At 38.4% G+C, this 16,701-nt stretch overlaps 1 protein-coding gene across 1 annotated transcript in view; it reads left to right on the top strand.

The window, feature by feature from the left end:
* The window catches only part of ACAD11 (acyl-CoA dehydrogenase family member 11), a 94,128-nt gene that overhangs the window by 18,795 nt on the left and 58,632 nt on the right, over window positions 1–16,701 (top strand). The window contains exons 4-9 of the mRNA XM_043966461.1: window positions 105–266; window positions 6,520–6,684; window positions 9,200–9,341; window positions 9,744–9,865; window positions 13,542–13,648; window positions 13,856–13,982. Coding sequence (XP_043822396.1) covers window positions 105–266; window positions 6,520–6,684; window positions 9,200–9,341; window positions 9,744–9,865; window positions 13,542–13,648; window positions 13,856–13,982 — 825 coding nt within the window. The remainder of the gene's footprint in view (window positions 1–104; window positions 267–6,519; window positions 6,685–9,199; window positions 9,342–9,743; window positions 9,866–13,541; window positions 13,649–13,855; window positions 13,983–16,701) is intronic.

Genomic DNA, 16,701 nt, shown 5'->3' with positions numbered 1-16,701 from the left:
ATTCTTCCAAATGTTGAGGAATGATGGTGATCATTAGTGAAATAACATGGTAACAGTGAGCTGTAAAATTTTTTAAAAATCTCTCTGATGTATTGATTTTGTAGGGTCGGATCTTTCGTGATTTCAGTCTTTCGGAAATTAGCCCAGCAGAACGGTCTGCCTTATATGTGGCTGCAGTAGAAACCCTGGCCCGGTTGCATTCGCTGAATATACAGACCTTGGGTCTGGAAGTATATGGTAAAGGAGAAGAGTACTGCAAGAGACAGGTAATAGACACCTCTTCTTGTCATTTTCTTAGTTATACCACAGATCAAAATATTTGATGTATTTGTAAATAATGCATATTGTTATTCTAAAAATATGAACCCAGGTAAGAGGGTTTTTGAAAAAAAAATTATATTATGAGTTCTAAGGTTAAACCTTAAAAAGATGCCCCCCCTTCAGCATAAAGAGATCATTTTATAATTTCAAATCAGGCTATAATTCCAAAAAATTCCTGCAACTGACTCCTCATAGCCAAAGTCAGGTTGGAAGTGGTATTGTAAATGAGATTTGGCAGGGAGAAGTCCTTGGACATCCTAATCATCGACTTCCCCAGTGGAGCTCCTCCCAGCATTCCTTTCTTACTTCCATGGATACTTACATTCCAGTGATACTGAACCTTTCAATTGCTTAAGAACAGACCTTGCCCTTCATGAATGCTGCTATCCAATCCCTTATTCCTACCCAGCTCAGCTATACCCCTCCAGTGTCCTTCAGATCTGCCCACCCTTTCATTGTACCCTCTGGTGCTCCTCCTCTGTAATTAATAAACATCTTTTTGGTCCTTTCCCTCTCTTTCTCCTTCCGTCTTCTGGCACTAACTGAGGCTTGGCTTCTCCTGGAGGACACTGCATTCCTGGTCATTCCTGCCAGGACTAGACGTACCTTCTTTCATACCCCATGACTTACTGGTCCAAGTGAGCAAGTCAGAATACTGCTGCCTGCCCCCCACCCACCCCCCACCACTTCTAGGCTGTCCTTCTTAGGCTGTTACTCAACAGAGATGTTTTGGCTGGCATTTTTGGTAAGAATTGTATGCAGGAAGTATGTGTATACTCAGTGAATGACCTCTGATTACAGTGCTAGGGGAACACAACTGAACTCTATCCTTTTTTGTAAATTTTCATTTTAGTGAGGCAATTGGGGTTAAGTGACTTTCCCAGGGTCACACAGCTAGTAAGTGTTAAGTGTCTGAGACCGGATTTGAACTCAGGTACTCCTGACTCCAGGGCTGGTGCTCTTTCCATTGCGCCACCTAGCTGCCCCCTATCCTTTTTTTAAAATCAATGCTCTAGCCCCCTCTTCCCTTTTGAGGGTGATTACTATTCACATGGATAGGTAAGTAAACCTGCTACTTCCTAGTTTTTTGTCCTTGAGTAAATAATGTCCCAGTCTCTAGGCCATTGAGGTGATTAGATTAACTGAAGTTTGAGGCTTCTTTGAGATCTTAATACTCTGATCCTGTGAACATACATGGAATGACTAGAAAATCAGACAAGAGAGTATATAATTGCGTGTTAAATTTTGTAGACTGTCCCAGAAATGATCTGGGAATGGAAAGATCAGTATAAGCTAACATACAGAAGATAGTTTCATGGAGAAAGTGAAAGTGGAGCTGATTCTTTTAGGATAGATGGAATTTAGAGGGATGGAGAGGAAGGTGAGAGGAAGGGCATGAGCAGAGATGTGGAAGCCTGTTAGTGTGGCTTAAAGAGAGCAGAAACTAAGAAGGAATGAGAGGTAGGGTCTTATAGCTAAAATGGCACCGATTTATAGAGGAGATTAAAAGCTAAGCCGTAGAATGGAGTGTTGATGTGATCAAGTGATATAAGGAGAAATTTTTGATCATTACAAGAGCAGGGATATTGCATGATTTAAGTTGTATTTTAAGAAGTGTCACGGGCAGGGAGGGGGGCGAGCCAAGATGGAGGAGGAAAGGCTATGACCTGTGCTCCCAACAAATCCGTCCACATACCTCCAAAAATAATGCCATAAGACAACTCCTGGAGCAGCATAACCCACAAAAGAACAGAGTGAGACTATTTTCCAGCCATGGATGGCTTAATTAGGCGACTGAGATCATCTGCTGTTCAGGTAAGAGGAGCTCAGCACCTGGTGCCGAGCCAGCCCCAGGCAGGCCGTGCCTCCAGAGCCTCGGAATCTTCAGAAGTTCCTTCTGAAACTGTGGTCATGGACCAGTGAGGGGGTGCAGTGGTTGGCTGGGGGGAAATAGCTGCAGTCTCTGCTAGAGCAGAGTAGCAGCAGCCCCGTGGGGGAGGGGCACAGGCACACCAAGCTTTTGACCATAGAGAATCACATTTCAATCAGACTTCTGCTTCCGGTTTAAAGAGAAAGCAGTCCATGGTTACTTACAGGCCAGTCAGGCTGATAACGAGCCTAATCATACCCCCTGGGACCTACTGTGGCTTGGATCAGTGTATGCTGGAAGCAGCGCTACATGTTAAGGAGTTAAAGGCCAAGAAATAGGTGGTCAAGTTAGCAGGCAGAGAAAGCAGATGACCATCAAAAGCTTGATCAAAATATACCCTCAGATGAAGATAATAACAAAGTCAAAGCTCCACCATCCAAAGCTTCCAAGAAAAATATAAATTGGTCTCAGGCCATGGAAGTGCTCAAAAATGACTTTGAAGATAAAGTGAGAGAGTTAGAGGGAAAAGTCAGAGAGGTAGGGAAAAAAATGGAAAGAGAAATGAGAGTGATGCAGGAAGGTCATGAAAAAAAATGTTGTAACAATTGGAATGACGCCACCTACTGGAGACTTACTGTAGAAGAGTTCCGCCCATGAAGCGAAGGTCTTTGAGGGCAAGACCAGGAGTCCTTTTTTTTGGCATCAGGAAGTGATGCGGGCTAGTGGGAGGAAGAAGGAAGAAACTGGCGCTCGGTCTCACTCTCTTTCCTAGGGACTCTAGCGGAGAAGGGAGCTAGAAATGTGCTCTCCCTTTAATAGATAGGAATCTAGGCCTTTCTCTCTCTCTTTACCAAATTCTTATTCTCCTTAATAAATGCTTAAAAGCCTAACTCTTGCTAAAGCTTATAATTTATTGGTGACCACTTATTAGATATTTTAGACAGACTAGCTAGAATTTTAGCCCTTAACAATGTCAACAGCTTGAAAAGCCAAATTGGCCAAATTAGCCAAATGGAAAAGGAGGTACATAAACTCTCTGAAGAAAATCATTGCTTAAGAATTAGGATAGAGCAAATAAAAGCTAATGACTTTATGAGAAATCAAGACACAATAAAGCAAATCCAAATTAATAAAAAAAAAATAGAGGGCAATATGATATATCTCCTTGGAAAAACAGCTGACCTGGAAAATAGATCTAGGAGAGACAATTTGAAAATCATTGGACTACCTGAAAACCATGATCAAAATAAGGGCTTAGGGCAGCTAGGTGGCGCAGTGGATAGAACACCGGCCCTGGAGTCAGGAGTACCTGAGTTCAAATCCGGCCTCAGACACTTAACACTTACTAGCTGTATGACCCTGGGCAAGTCACTTAATCCCAACTGCCTCACTAAAAAAAAAAAAAAAAAAGGGCTTACACATCATCTTCTAAGAAATTGTCATGGAAAATTTCCCTGATATTCTAGAAGCAGAAGGTAAAATAGAAATTGAAAGAATCTACTGATCACCTCCAGAAAGAGAGCCCCAAAAGAAAACTTCCAGAAATATTATAGCCAAATTCCTGAGATCCCAGGTCAAGGAAAAAATATTGCAAGCAGCTAGAAAAAAAGAATTCAAATACTGTGGAGCTGCAGTCAGGATAACACAAGATTTAGCAGTTTTTACTTTAAAGGATTGGAGGGCATGGAATATGATATTCCGGAGGGCAAAGGAACTGGGATTACAACCAAAAATCACCTACCCAGCAAAACTGAGTATAATCTTTCAGGGGGAAAAATGGGATTCCAATGAAAACGAGGACTTTCAGGCATTCATGATGAAAAGACCTGAACTGAATAGAAAATTTGACTTTCAAATACAAGACCCTAGAGAAGCATAAAAAGTTAAACAGGAAAAAGAAATCATGAGGGATATTAAAAGGTTAAACTATTTACATTCCTACATGGGAAAATAATACTTCCAACTCATAAGAACTTTCTCAGTATTAGGGCAGCTGAAAGGAATATACTTGGCACAGGTGTGAATTGAATATGAAGAGATGATATCTGTAAAGCATTTATTTTTTGTTTATCCTTGTTTTTTGTGGGGCAGGCAGGGTGGGGGTGACTTATGTCTGGGACCGGATTTGGGCTCAGGGCCTCCTGGGTATAGGGCTAGTGCTTTGTCCACTGTGCCACCTAGCTGACCCATAATGACATCTTTAAAATAAAGTTAAGGGGTAAGAGGAATTCACTGGAAGAAAGGGAAAGGGAGAGATGGAAGGTGGTAAAATAGTTCACATAAAAGAAACAAGAAAAAGCTTATGGAGTGGAGGGGAAGATGGGGAAGGAGCAGGGGAGTAAGCCTTACTATCATCAGAATTGGTTCAAAGAGGGAATAATATACACACTCAAGTATGTATAGTAACATATTTTTCCCTGAGGGAAAGTGGGAGGGAAAGGGGATGGGGGTGGGGGGAGGCAAAGGAAGGGAGGGCAGACTGGGGGCAGGGACAGTAAAAAGCAAAGCACTTTCAAGGAGGGATAGGGTGAAAGAAGATAGAAAATAGAGTAAATGTCATGGGGAGGGAATAGAATGGAAGGTAATACAGTTAGCAATAGTAACTGTGAAAGAAATGATGAACAGGATGCTATTAGAAGGATATATGAAATGGATAGAGCACTGGCCCCAGAGTCAGGAGTACCTGAGTTCAAATCCGGCCTCAGACACTTAACACTTACTAGCTGTGTGACCCTGGGCAAGTCACTTAAACCCAATTGCCTCACTAAAAAAAAAAAAAAAAAAGAAGGATATATGAAAAATGCAAACCATCAACAGAGAAAGAACTGATGGTATATGAATACAGATTGAAGTATAATTTTATTTGTTAGTTCCTCTTTCTAAAGTTATTTTATCTATTTTCTTTTACAACCTGACTAATGTGAAGATGTTTTGCATGACTGCACATGTATGGCTTATACTGAATTGCTTCATTGCATAGGGAGGGTTAAAGAGAGGGAGGAAGAAAATTTGGAACACAAAATTTTTAAAAATCAATGTAAAAAAATGTGGTTTTTTTCATGTAACTTGGGGAAAATTCTAAATAAAAAAAATTTTTTTTAAAAGTGTCACTGGGCAAGATTGATAGGATAAATTTGAGAAGGAAGAAGATTATATACAGGGAGACCATTCAGAAAGTACAAAGGTTGAGATAATGAGAATTCAGATCTGCAAAGTCTGAATACTTGCTAGCAGTAATTTTCCTTCCTTTCTTGTATCATTGTAGCAATAACCAATCAGTAAAACAAACATTTATTTTTAATTAATGAAATTGTTTTTCAATATCCAAATTTTTTAAGTGAAGAAATTTAAAAGTTTAGAACCAAAGACAGTGACTGTCTTGTAGCTAAAATAGTAAAATAATTTACATACTTGGTCATTCTTTCCTTATTTTACATTTTCACTAAATGGTCATTGCTGTCAGTGTTCTTTAAAAGTTAATTACTGGGGCAGCTAGGTGGCGCAGTGGATAGAGCACCAGCCCTGGAGTCAGGAGTACCTGGGTTCAAATTCGGCCTCAGACACTTAATACTTACTAGCTGTGTGACCCTGGGCAAGTCACTTAACCCCAATTGCCTCACTAAAAAAATAAATAAATAAAAATTAAATAAAAGTTAATTATTAATTTGGCCTCAGACACTTGACACTTACTAGCTGTGTGACTCTGGGCAAGTCATTTAACCCTCATTGCCCTGAAAAAAAAAGTTAATTATTAATCTGACAGCACATTTATACAGTAATTGAACATTGTTAACTCAGAAGTTATCCTGTTGATGTTTTAGTGAATGGCTTAAAAAATAAACTTTTGTGTTGGGTTTATTTAATTATAAACTTTCTGAAAACTTAGTCATCTTGAAGTTATGTCATTGTCCACTATCTTACATCTTAGGTGACGTGGTAGTTAGTCTGTAAGACTGTCTTAGAAAAATATTTTCAAAAGATAAGAGTAAAATTTGTTTTTGAAATGTAAAAAAACCTGATCATGTATGATATATATCTCACAAGCATCCTACAAAGACAAATAATACTTATGAAGTGTTTCTAGGAATTAATTATTTCATGGCTCCTATTTGCCTTCAGTCAATGAGTCAGCGTATATTTAGCACCAATCACATGAAGACCTAATACAGTGCTAAGGCCTAAGAGGGTGTCTGGTGTTACCTGGCCATATAAATGCTGCAACATTTTAATAGCGAAATAAAATGTAATATAATTCAAATTTATTTACGTATTAGAATATCTGTTTTTAATTTACTTTTAAATTCTAAAGGCAACATCTCCATCTGCAGGTGTCAACATGGACAAGGCAATATCAAGCTGCTGCTCATCAGACCATTCCTGCCATGAACCAACTCTCTGCCTGGTTAATGGAAAACTTGCCCGAAAAGGACCAGGAGAAAAGTTTGATTCATGGCGATTTTAAATTAGATAACTTGATTTTCCATCCAAAAGAGGTATTCCAAAATGTAAATTAAACTGGGAGCTGAGGTTAGCGCTGGGCAAAATCTGAAATAGCTGTTCTCTCCACCCGAAATGTCAGAACTTCTCCTCTCATTTCGCTGAGGCTTCCAGAATCACCACCAATCAGAATATTTATTATTGCAAGGGAGCAAAAATGTCGTGGCATTGGTGTATTCTTCTATGTAGGGTCAAAACCTGGTACCGAGTGATGTCTGTGACATAATTAGAAATGTATAAAAGGAAGGCAGCTAAGTGGTACAGTGGAAGGAGCATCAGTCCCGGAGTCAAGATGATCTGAGTTTGGGGTCAGCTAGGTGGCATAGTGGATAAAGCACTGACCCTGGATTCAGGAGGGCCTGAATTCAAATCCAGCCTCAAACACTTAGCAGTTAACTAGCTGTGTGACCCTGGGCAAGTCACTTAATCCTCATTGCCCTGCCCCCCCCAAAAAAGATGATCTGAGTTCAAATCTGACCTCAAATACTTATTAGCTTTGTGACTCTGACCAAGTCACTTAACCCTGATTGGAAGAAAGGAAGGATGGATGAATGGATGGATGGATGGATAGATGGATGGATGAATGGATGGAATGAAGAATAGATGGAAGAAAGGAAGGACAGAATGAAGAAGGGCAACAAAATGGCTTTATGCACATGTTGATCAGGATGGTGATGGAATTGGGGAGGATGCTTTAAGAGGATGAACTCAAGGAACGAGTGATGTTTAGTTTAAGTGTGAAAAAAAGGTGAGACTTCATTAATGCTATATATTGTCTTAAGCCCTATAGACTACCAGTTATTATTCATTATATTGAGTATGGTTATTGACATAAGCATGTTTCTCTCCACCCCACCCCTATCCCTAAACATATCCTTACTTATCCATGGCAGTGAAACAAAGATGGCAGAAATAAAGTTTGCTAGTATTTTTTCAGCCATCTATTTTGTATTTAGCATTTCAAAAGACATTTTGAGTGATAGAAAAATGGAATATTTGCCTCCAGAAAGCTTAAAATCTAGTTGGGAAGAAGAAAACATTTCTGTTGAATACCATAAAGCCCTATGTGGCAGCATATGATGGCTAGAATGAGTAGCAGAGATTAGTGCTATAGGAATCCCAAGAAAGGGATGTTCTTCATTGGTATTTGTTACAGGAGTATAGCCACAGGGCCTCCTAACATAATTTTATTCAGCATCTTAAACTTCATTTTGCACAAATTTCAAGAGTTTTTTGGTCCTTTTTAGGGACCTAAGAATAACTAAATATACTGTCTGCTATCTTCTCTCATCTTTGGTCTGCTCTTTGTCTGGTGGTCTTAGTGTCAGTTATTATGTGTTTAAAAATGAAATGATCAGAACATGAGAATTAGAGGAGGGCAAGAGAAAGACAAAGAGAATGTATTTCAGAAACAGGATAAATGGATCCCAAATTCAAGAATTGACTCTGTGTGTGTGTGTGTTTGTGTGTGTATGTGTGTGTGTGTGTGTTTCCACATATGTTTTTATAGATAATTTAATTGTAAACTTCATGAAAACAGGGATTTTATCTTTGCTATCTCCCACTTTGACTGCCCTATCCCCATCTGGCACCTTAGAGCAGCTATAGAAAAGTGGAAAGAGTACTAATTGGGGAGTCAGAGAAGCTCCATTCAGATGTAGACTTTGCCATTTATTCTTTGATCTTAGGCAAATCAGAACTTTGAGACTCGTTTTTTTCTGTAAAACTACCTGTTTTCACTGGGTAGTTGTAAGGATCAAATAAAAATGTATATCAAGTGTAAACAATCACGTTTCTGTGTGTTAGCTGTTATTATCAGATCTTTTGACCTCATGGCCATCTCATAAGTTCCAAGTTGATAGAGATTTGGATAATTTACACAAAAGTCATGCTCTTCTGTATGTATCAATATTTTAATGATTTAAATATAACTAGTGGATTATAATAATAATAGCTAACATTTCTATAGCACCTACTGTGTACCAGGTACTGTGCCAAGCACTTTACAATTATTATCTCATTTGATCCTCACAACAACCCTTCAAGCTAGGTGCTGTTATTATCCCTCTTTTATAGATGAGGCAATCAAGGCAGACAGAGGTTGAGTGACTTGGCCAGAATCACACAGCTAGGAAGTATCTGAGGTCTCATTTGAACTCAGGTCTTCATGATTCCAGGCCCAGCATTAAAATGCACAATTAATACATAATCATATTTTTAGTCAATAATGTTTTTTCTCATTTCACTAAACCTTTTTATATCTGAAGAAATATTTAAACAGGTTTGGATAATCTACAAACTAGGGTAGGGTAGTCCATCCTATATTATTTGAGAGATGGCAATGCATAATTGCAATTATCAAAACAACTGGTTTTTTTGCTTTTTTTTTTTTTTTAGCAAAGCAACGATGGGTGTGGACATAATTGATTCAATTTAGTTAACTTTTTAAAAAGCTATTTTGAAGTTCTAACTTATTAAAACTCTTGTTTTGTTTTGGGTTTTTCATTAAAGGCTCGTGTAATAGCAGTTCTGGACTGGGAGCTTTCAACCATCGGCCACCCTTTATCAGACTTAGCATATCTTTGCTCCTTCTTCTTTTGGCCTAGGAACTTACCAGTGTTAAATCAAATCAATAACTTGCAACATAGTGCAGGTATGAAACTGAAGCTTTGCACAGATGACTTAATTTAAGATTTGTTTCATTTTCCATAACTAATGTCTCAATAATAAACCAGATTTAGACTTTTAAATAATTTTCTTAAAGTCTTAGAACTATGACTAATTTGCAAAGTTTTTATTCATAGATTTCACTGAACTTATAGTAAGAGGTCTAAATTTTAGCTTAAGAAGATGAATAAAGAACTAATTTTCAAAAGTTTTTTTTAATTCCATTTTAATAATTGCACATTTTGATCTAGTGCATTTAAAGAACCAGAGCTTAGAAAAACTATTGTTAAATGATTTGATTTATTTAGTTTAAAACAAAGGTACGTATGTGATAGTATTTTATGCTTACTGTAACTTTCTAGATAAAAATAATGTATTGTTTTTATAGGGATACCATCAGCGGAAGAACTGGCTTTAATTTATTGCCACTGCAGAGGAATTAGCACTACACTTCCCAACTGGAACTTCTTTCTTGCTCTTTCATATTTCAAATTAGCGGGAATAATGCAGGTAATTATTTAGGTTAGAACACAGATATTAATATTTCACAGTTTTTAAAATTCCGATTTTATGGATGTAACTGGTGCCATGGATAGAGTACTGGACCTGGAGTTAGGAAGACCTGAATTCAAATGTGGCCTCAGACATTTAGTAGCAGTATAACCCTGGGCAAGGCACTAAATCTTTGTCTGCCTCCATTTCCTCATAGCACCCACCTCCCAGGGTGGTTGTGAGGATCAAATGAGATACCATTTGAAAAAATGATTCGCAAACCTTAAAACACTAAGTTAATTCTAGCTATTGTTATGATTTGTCTTATTGAAGAATGAAGAAAGCACTGTTACTAGCATTAAAGACAGTATGTGTATAAGTATATTCATTTAACCCATTGACATATATATAGATATATATATCTATATATGGAGCAAACAGCAACATATGAGTAGATTTCAATATTCTATAGGCTCTTTTCTCCTTAGATGGGTGATTCTGCTGTGTTGGAGTTTGTTTTTCTTTGTTGAATGCTTTACCTACTGTTGTTGATGAATAAATATTTTTTATTGACTTGAAAGAGATGTCCAGGAGTAGAGAACCCGCAGACCTGTTACATGGTAGAAAAAGAAGAAAAATGATTACAGGGAAGGGCTGGATTAGATGGTCTTCAAAGTTCCTTCTAGCTCAAACCCTATGATCTCCACACATGGCCACTGAAGCATCAGAATAAGAACAAGAAGGCCAAAAAAAAAAAAAAAGTGACGTGGCCTGGAACGGTGAGAGATGTTCAGTGGCTCGCGTGTAAAGGAGAACAGGAAAAGAGAAAGGATCTAAGACTCCACAGCATCTGCCTTACATGTAGTAGGTGCTCAGTAAATGTCTGGGCTTTCCCTGCTTCTCTATTAAGAGAGTAAGCTCCAAAATAAGGGCAAAGACTGTCACCTTTCATCTCACGGTACCTGTTACAAAGCAGATTCTTAATTAGACTTCAGTTGGTTTTGTGTCCTAAATGGAAAAGGGTTAAACTCTTGCTTGGCCCTTTCTTACAGGGCTCCAGCTATAGGTGCTGGTGGATCGGCAAGAATAACCCACACTGTGACCCCAGTAGGAAAAATTCTCTATTATTGTGGTCATTGCCAGCTTACCTTTTGATTTGAAAGTGTTTACATTTTATCTTAGCAATTAAGCACACCAGATTTTCGCATTTATACTTTTTACATAGATGGCCCGCTTACCCAATGTTCAGGTTATATAAAGCTAGCAAGATAATGTGTTGGCTGACAGAATCAGAATTTAGGAAGATCCGAACAGTCTGACTAAGCCAACATAATCGGGTGAACTCTAATTAGAGTAAATGTTAAGTCTTACACTTGGGTTTTAAAAAATCAACTATCCCCATGTAGAATGGGAGAGAGATGACTGTATACCAGCTAATATGAAAAAGACTCTGTGGTTTTAGTGTACTCCAGATTCAGTATGAGTTAGCCATGTGGTGTGGCCGCTAGAAATGATAATAGAGACTTTGAATATGAAAGAATTGTGTGCAGAATAAAGGAGTCAGAGGTTCTGGTCCCAACAGTTCTCTTTCCTCCTCAATTCACATCTAGCAGATTGTGACCAGTCTGTTGTCCAAATTGTAGGGAATATGGGTGACTGCATAGGGCATCCAGGAAAATGAGGGGAGGTGAAATTAGGCCATATGGAAGAAGCTTGAAATAATTGGGGAGCTTTGGCATAGATAAGCTCAAACTTGCAACACTGGGGAAGACAGTGTTGGTTTTCCTTTGTAAAGGCAAATCAGGCTATTCTGTTTTGCCCAGAGCCCAGAACTAAGGCTAACATGGGAAAGAAAAGGGAGGCAAATTTTGGCTCAAGGAAAAGAAAAATGTCTCAACAAAGAAAGCTGTCCAAAGATAAAATGAGCCACCTCGTAAGGTTATGAGTTCTCTGTCACTGGCGGTCTTCAAGGAGAGGCTAAAAACACTTGTAGAGGGGTAGGCTTCGAGTCAGGGAGATCTACATTCAAACACCACTGCCAGATGTGGAAGTTCTGTGCCCCTGGGCAAGCTGCTCACTTCTGTGAGCCCTGGTGTCTTCCCAGGCTCATCTAAAACAGCAGCTACTACAGGGAGCGCACTGTTCATTTTGCATATGCTTATCTGTACGTGTGTATGTGTGTACATGTTGTTTCCCCATGATGGAAGGCTCCTTGACAACAGTGACTTTTCCACCTTGGTCTTTGTACCCCCACAGTGCCTGGTGCATAGAAGGCACTTACAAATGGAATGCAATGGAAAAATGGCTCCAGCGAGCCTCAGTATTGTCACCTAAAAACAGGAACAATAATAGCAAGATTGTTGGGAGGTATAGATGAGATAGTGTGTGTAAAGTCCTATGTAAACTTTTTAATCATATGCAAATTTCAGGTATCATTATTATTATTACTAGCTAAGTAATTAATAGAGGAGACATCAGGATGGACTGTATAGTAAATGGCTCATTTAGAAAACATCTAACATCTTTTCTAAGTCAAAGATTCTGTAACTCAAAAATAAGATATTGGATTTCTGGTGACATGTCATTACGACAGAGATCCAGGTATGGGACAAAAGGAATCAGGAGGGCAAGAAGCAGGTCAGGAACCAAAAAGAAGTCAAAAAAGGTTGGAGAGAAGTAGGCGTTTTTTCCTACTTTTATAAGTTCGTGCATTCTCCATCAAACTGCCTCTTCTACCAATAATCTCCATTACGTGTCCTCTTATCCTATTACTTTACAGAGATTGAATGCCTTGAATAGTGAGTTCCTCAAAACAGATCTTAGAAAATCTTTCTCAATCTTTCCATTTCTACAAGGGGGCAGCAAATAGAATTTTAACGTGAAACAGTTTTTCATTTCATTAAGGAGTTTCAGTGACTCACCCCACTTGGTTTAAAAAAGAAAAGCTAGATCAAAATAAAAACATCAAAGATGAATGATTAAAATTTGTATATTAACTGTATTTAGGTTTTTTAAAAACTAATTTCACCCATATTACCATCATGGAATTAGAAAAGATGGAAAATCTATAGCAATATCATTTATAACACAAATTAAATAATTGACATTTTTTGTCTGTCAAATTGGAGGAAGAACAAGGAGAATCGAGGATAAACTAATAGTATCCATTTAGCCCTGTTAGGAGAAGGGATCCCTTGGATCAGTTGGAATGGGGAGACTCCATTTTCATGTATAATTGTTAGAACAGGAAAGGGTGATTCAGTCAGCTTAGAACTTAACCCAGAGCAAACATTTTTAGAGGTTGCACAATGACCTTTTCTTTGGCTCCACAGCTTTGATGTTTATTTGGTTTCCTAAATGATTTCTCCAGTCACTGAAATTGGCAAGTACGGTTCCTTTGATAGCTATCTAACGTCCATTTAAAATGTACAGTTTGTCCTCTCTGCTAAGAAAGTGTTTTGTGTAGGTGATAGGAACATGGCGCTCTGGTTTAGACAGCTAAGGCCGTTGCCATAAGTTAGTGGAATTGGCCTGCTGGTTGAAAAGTTAGTGTCCTTTGAGTGTGGTTAGTCTAGGTCAGTGATGTGATAGAACCACATCAGAGCTGGGTGGTCTGCAGAGATGTGAGACTGGAGTTTGAGGTGAATGAATACCTGTTGACAAAGCTGAGTGCTTATGTTGTTTTGCATTTAAGGGAGTATATGCCAGATATCTTCAGGGAAATTCTGCATCTGAAACAAGTGTTCTGTTTGCTGATGTTGTCAAACCCCTAGCAGAGATTGGACTGCAACTCACAAAGAGGTAAGAAAAATATAAAACTGTAGAAAGCAGATTATAGCTTTTAATGAATGTGTACCATTTATGCCCCAATTTTTAAATGTTTGGTGGGCAGGGACGATTTCTTTACCGTAGCCAAGCACCCCACCAGTCATAATGGGGTATTCAGTAATGTTTCATGGGGATCATTTGGAATTTTACACTAACTGACCTGTTTTACCTTTGGTAAAGAACTCTGAGTGCTACAGTCTCACAGCCTGATCCTACAGGAAGATTGTTCCTCCAGACTAGGACAGGCCAAGAAGTTCTGCTGAGGGTGAAGCGTTTTATGCAGGAATACATACTGCCAGCAGAGAAGGTAATTGTGTCCCAAATACTTTTTTTTAATGAAATGGAATATACATTTTGCCAAAAGAATATTAAAGAGCTGTGGCCATGCTCCCAGCCTTCACTGGTCTCAAGCCCTTCTGTGCTCAGTGTCAGAGAGAGGCTACCTAGGTGTGTGTCTCTGCTGGGATCTGCTTTCCTGCTGCCCAGACACTGCATTTTGTGCGGGTGGAAGACGTCACTTTTGTTTCTCATTGGACTTTTCTGATCATTATTTGCTCTGATATGAACTCTAGAATTTTGCTGCAGTAGGTGTCTGGAAGCTAGGTGGCCTGTTTCTTTGTTCAGGGGCCTGTCTGGATATTAACGCTATGTAACGATTGGAATGACGCCACCTGCTGGAGACTTACTGTAGAAAAGCTCCACCATGAGGTGAAGGTCTTTTCTTTGGCATCAGGAAGTGATGTTTGCTTGTGGGAGGAAGAAGGGGGAGCCTGGTGCTCTGATTCGCTCTTTGCTGAGGACTCCGGTGGAGAAGGGAGCTAGAAATGCGCTCTCCCTTTAATAGATAGATGAATGTAGGCCTTTCTCTCTTTACCAAATTCTTATTCTCCTTAATAAATGCTTAAAAGTCTAACTCTTGCTAAAGCTTATAATTTATTGACGACCACTCATTAGATATTTTAGAGAGTTTAGCTAGAATTTTAGCCTTTACAAGTTTCAAGAACCTCATTGAGGAATAGAGAGAGTGAAGAACATTGGAGTGGAATCAAGACATCTGGCTTCCAAGACCAGTCTTTCACCAACTAACTATGGAATTTTAGATAGGCTTTAACCTTCTGGGCCTCATTTTTCAAATCCACAAAATGAGTAGGCAGATCATTTCTACCAGTCCTTCCAAAATCTTAAAATGTTGTTCATCTTAAGGGTATAGATTCAAACTAATAAAGTGAAAGTAGAGAATTAAAACAATTGCCTCTTTTTCATTTGAAACATTCCAACGACTGAGTGGTTTGGGGTTTGTTAGGGGTCTCTTCTGGAGGGGTACAGAAATGAGTATGTTTGGACTTAAATTTGCCACTATTGGAACCCTAGAATGATAGAAGGGAGTAAGTGCTCTCCTCTTCCCTGAAACTGCCTTATTTGTGTGTGCATCATTTCCTTCCAATAAAAGGTAAATTCCTCACAGGCAGAGAGTCCAGCACCTAGCAGTTTGCCTGGCACACCTCATGGGTGTTTAAATAAGTTCTAATTGAATTAAGATTGTAATACCAATTAACCTTGATGATATGTGCTACCATTTTTTTTTCATTGCTATATTTACCTTAGAGCTTTTGGTCCTCAATTTTATAATTGAACTGACAGAATTGTCCTTTATTTAGTAGAAAGTGCCTAACATTTATTTCCTAGTACTTCATTAGTGTCAATAATAAAATACTACAACTGTCACCATTCTTATAAGGTTTATATTATTAACAGTATATTGTGTTTACCTCCAGAAAAGATTAATCACTTTGGCTAAAAGGTATTTAGGGAATCTTGTCAACTCTTTCTTTCATGATCTGAAAGAATTCACACATGTCTAAACTTGTAACTTTTAACCAGGCAGTTTAGACCAGAGTACAACTGTAGCTTGCTTTTTTTCTGTCAGGAAGTTAGCTCTATTTAAGATTTCCTATTTTAGACTTTTTACTATTATTGTTTTTCAGAAATGAACACTGCTTTAAGCCTGTTATGTCTGTAAAGAAAGATATTTTGTAATAAATACATTTTTCTTACTCTTTGACTATATCTTTGATGGCAAGGCAGAATTGAGATGTTGAGTAGTGGGACCAGTTATCTACATTTTCCAAAATAAAAACCGCTGATATTATTTTCATTAGTAAATCCTCTCTCTAAAGATCGTTCCACTGAAATCACAAAGCAAAAATTGAAAATTTCATCTTTTGACATGATATGAATGTCATAGTCAATATAGACATACACATGTGTGTGTATAGACAGATCTGTCAGTGCCCAATTTGAACCCTAAAGCAAAATTTGTGGTAAAGGGTTTGGAAGCTAATTTGATCTAGGGTTAGAAAGAGGTCATGTGAAAGATGATTCCCAAATTTTGAGCTTGAATGAATGGGAGGGTCATAGTCATGTACCATTAAAGGAAGTAGAGTCAAGAGGAGTAGCTAACTTGGATGGGAAAGTGATAAGTTGGTTTTATATATGATACATCAAGACAAGTAGGTCAAAATATCCAGTATGCCACTGGAAATGTCCTAGAGCTTGGGAAAAAGGTCAAGTCTTAAAGATGTATATTTAAGATTAATCTACCTAGACGTACCAGTTGAAGCTGTAAGGGATTTTAGCTGTCCCAAGAGAAGATAAAATAGGAAAAAATAATGAGGATAGAACCTTCTGGAAGAACCAAAAATTAGCAAAGCAGTCAGAGAAGATATATAATCAATGTTTCATCATCATCAAGAGAAAACATGTATAAGATCATTTGAACCAGTAGACAGACCTCAAATCTCCAGATCACTTATGCTTGACTTTGAAAACAGCTCTTTACATTTCCATTTACACGTAGATTTGTGTTATCTGCTTTAACTCCCTCACTACTGACTGTGGAGTGGAGCGTCTTCTCCCACCACCACTCTGGAGTTAGGTAGAGCGCAGATTGGTCTGGAGGGAGCCTGACTCCTAAAAGAGAGGAAGGAAATCAGGCTTTTCCCCATCCACTCTCTAGCTCAGTGCCT

The sequence above is a fragment of the Dromiciops gliroides genome, chromosome 5 (assembly GCF_019393635.1).
Source record: "Dromiciops gliroides isolate mDroGli1 chromosome 5, mDroGli1.pri, whole genome shotgun sequence".
Classification (NCBI taxonomy): domain Eukaryota; kingdom Metazoa; phylum Chordata; class Mammalia; order Microbiotheria; family Microbiotheriidae; genus Dromiciops; species Dromiciops gliroides.
This window is presented reverse-complemented; position numbering and strand designations above follow the sequence as displayed.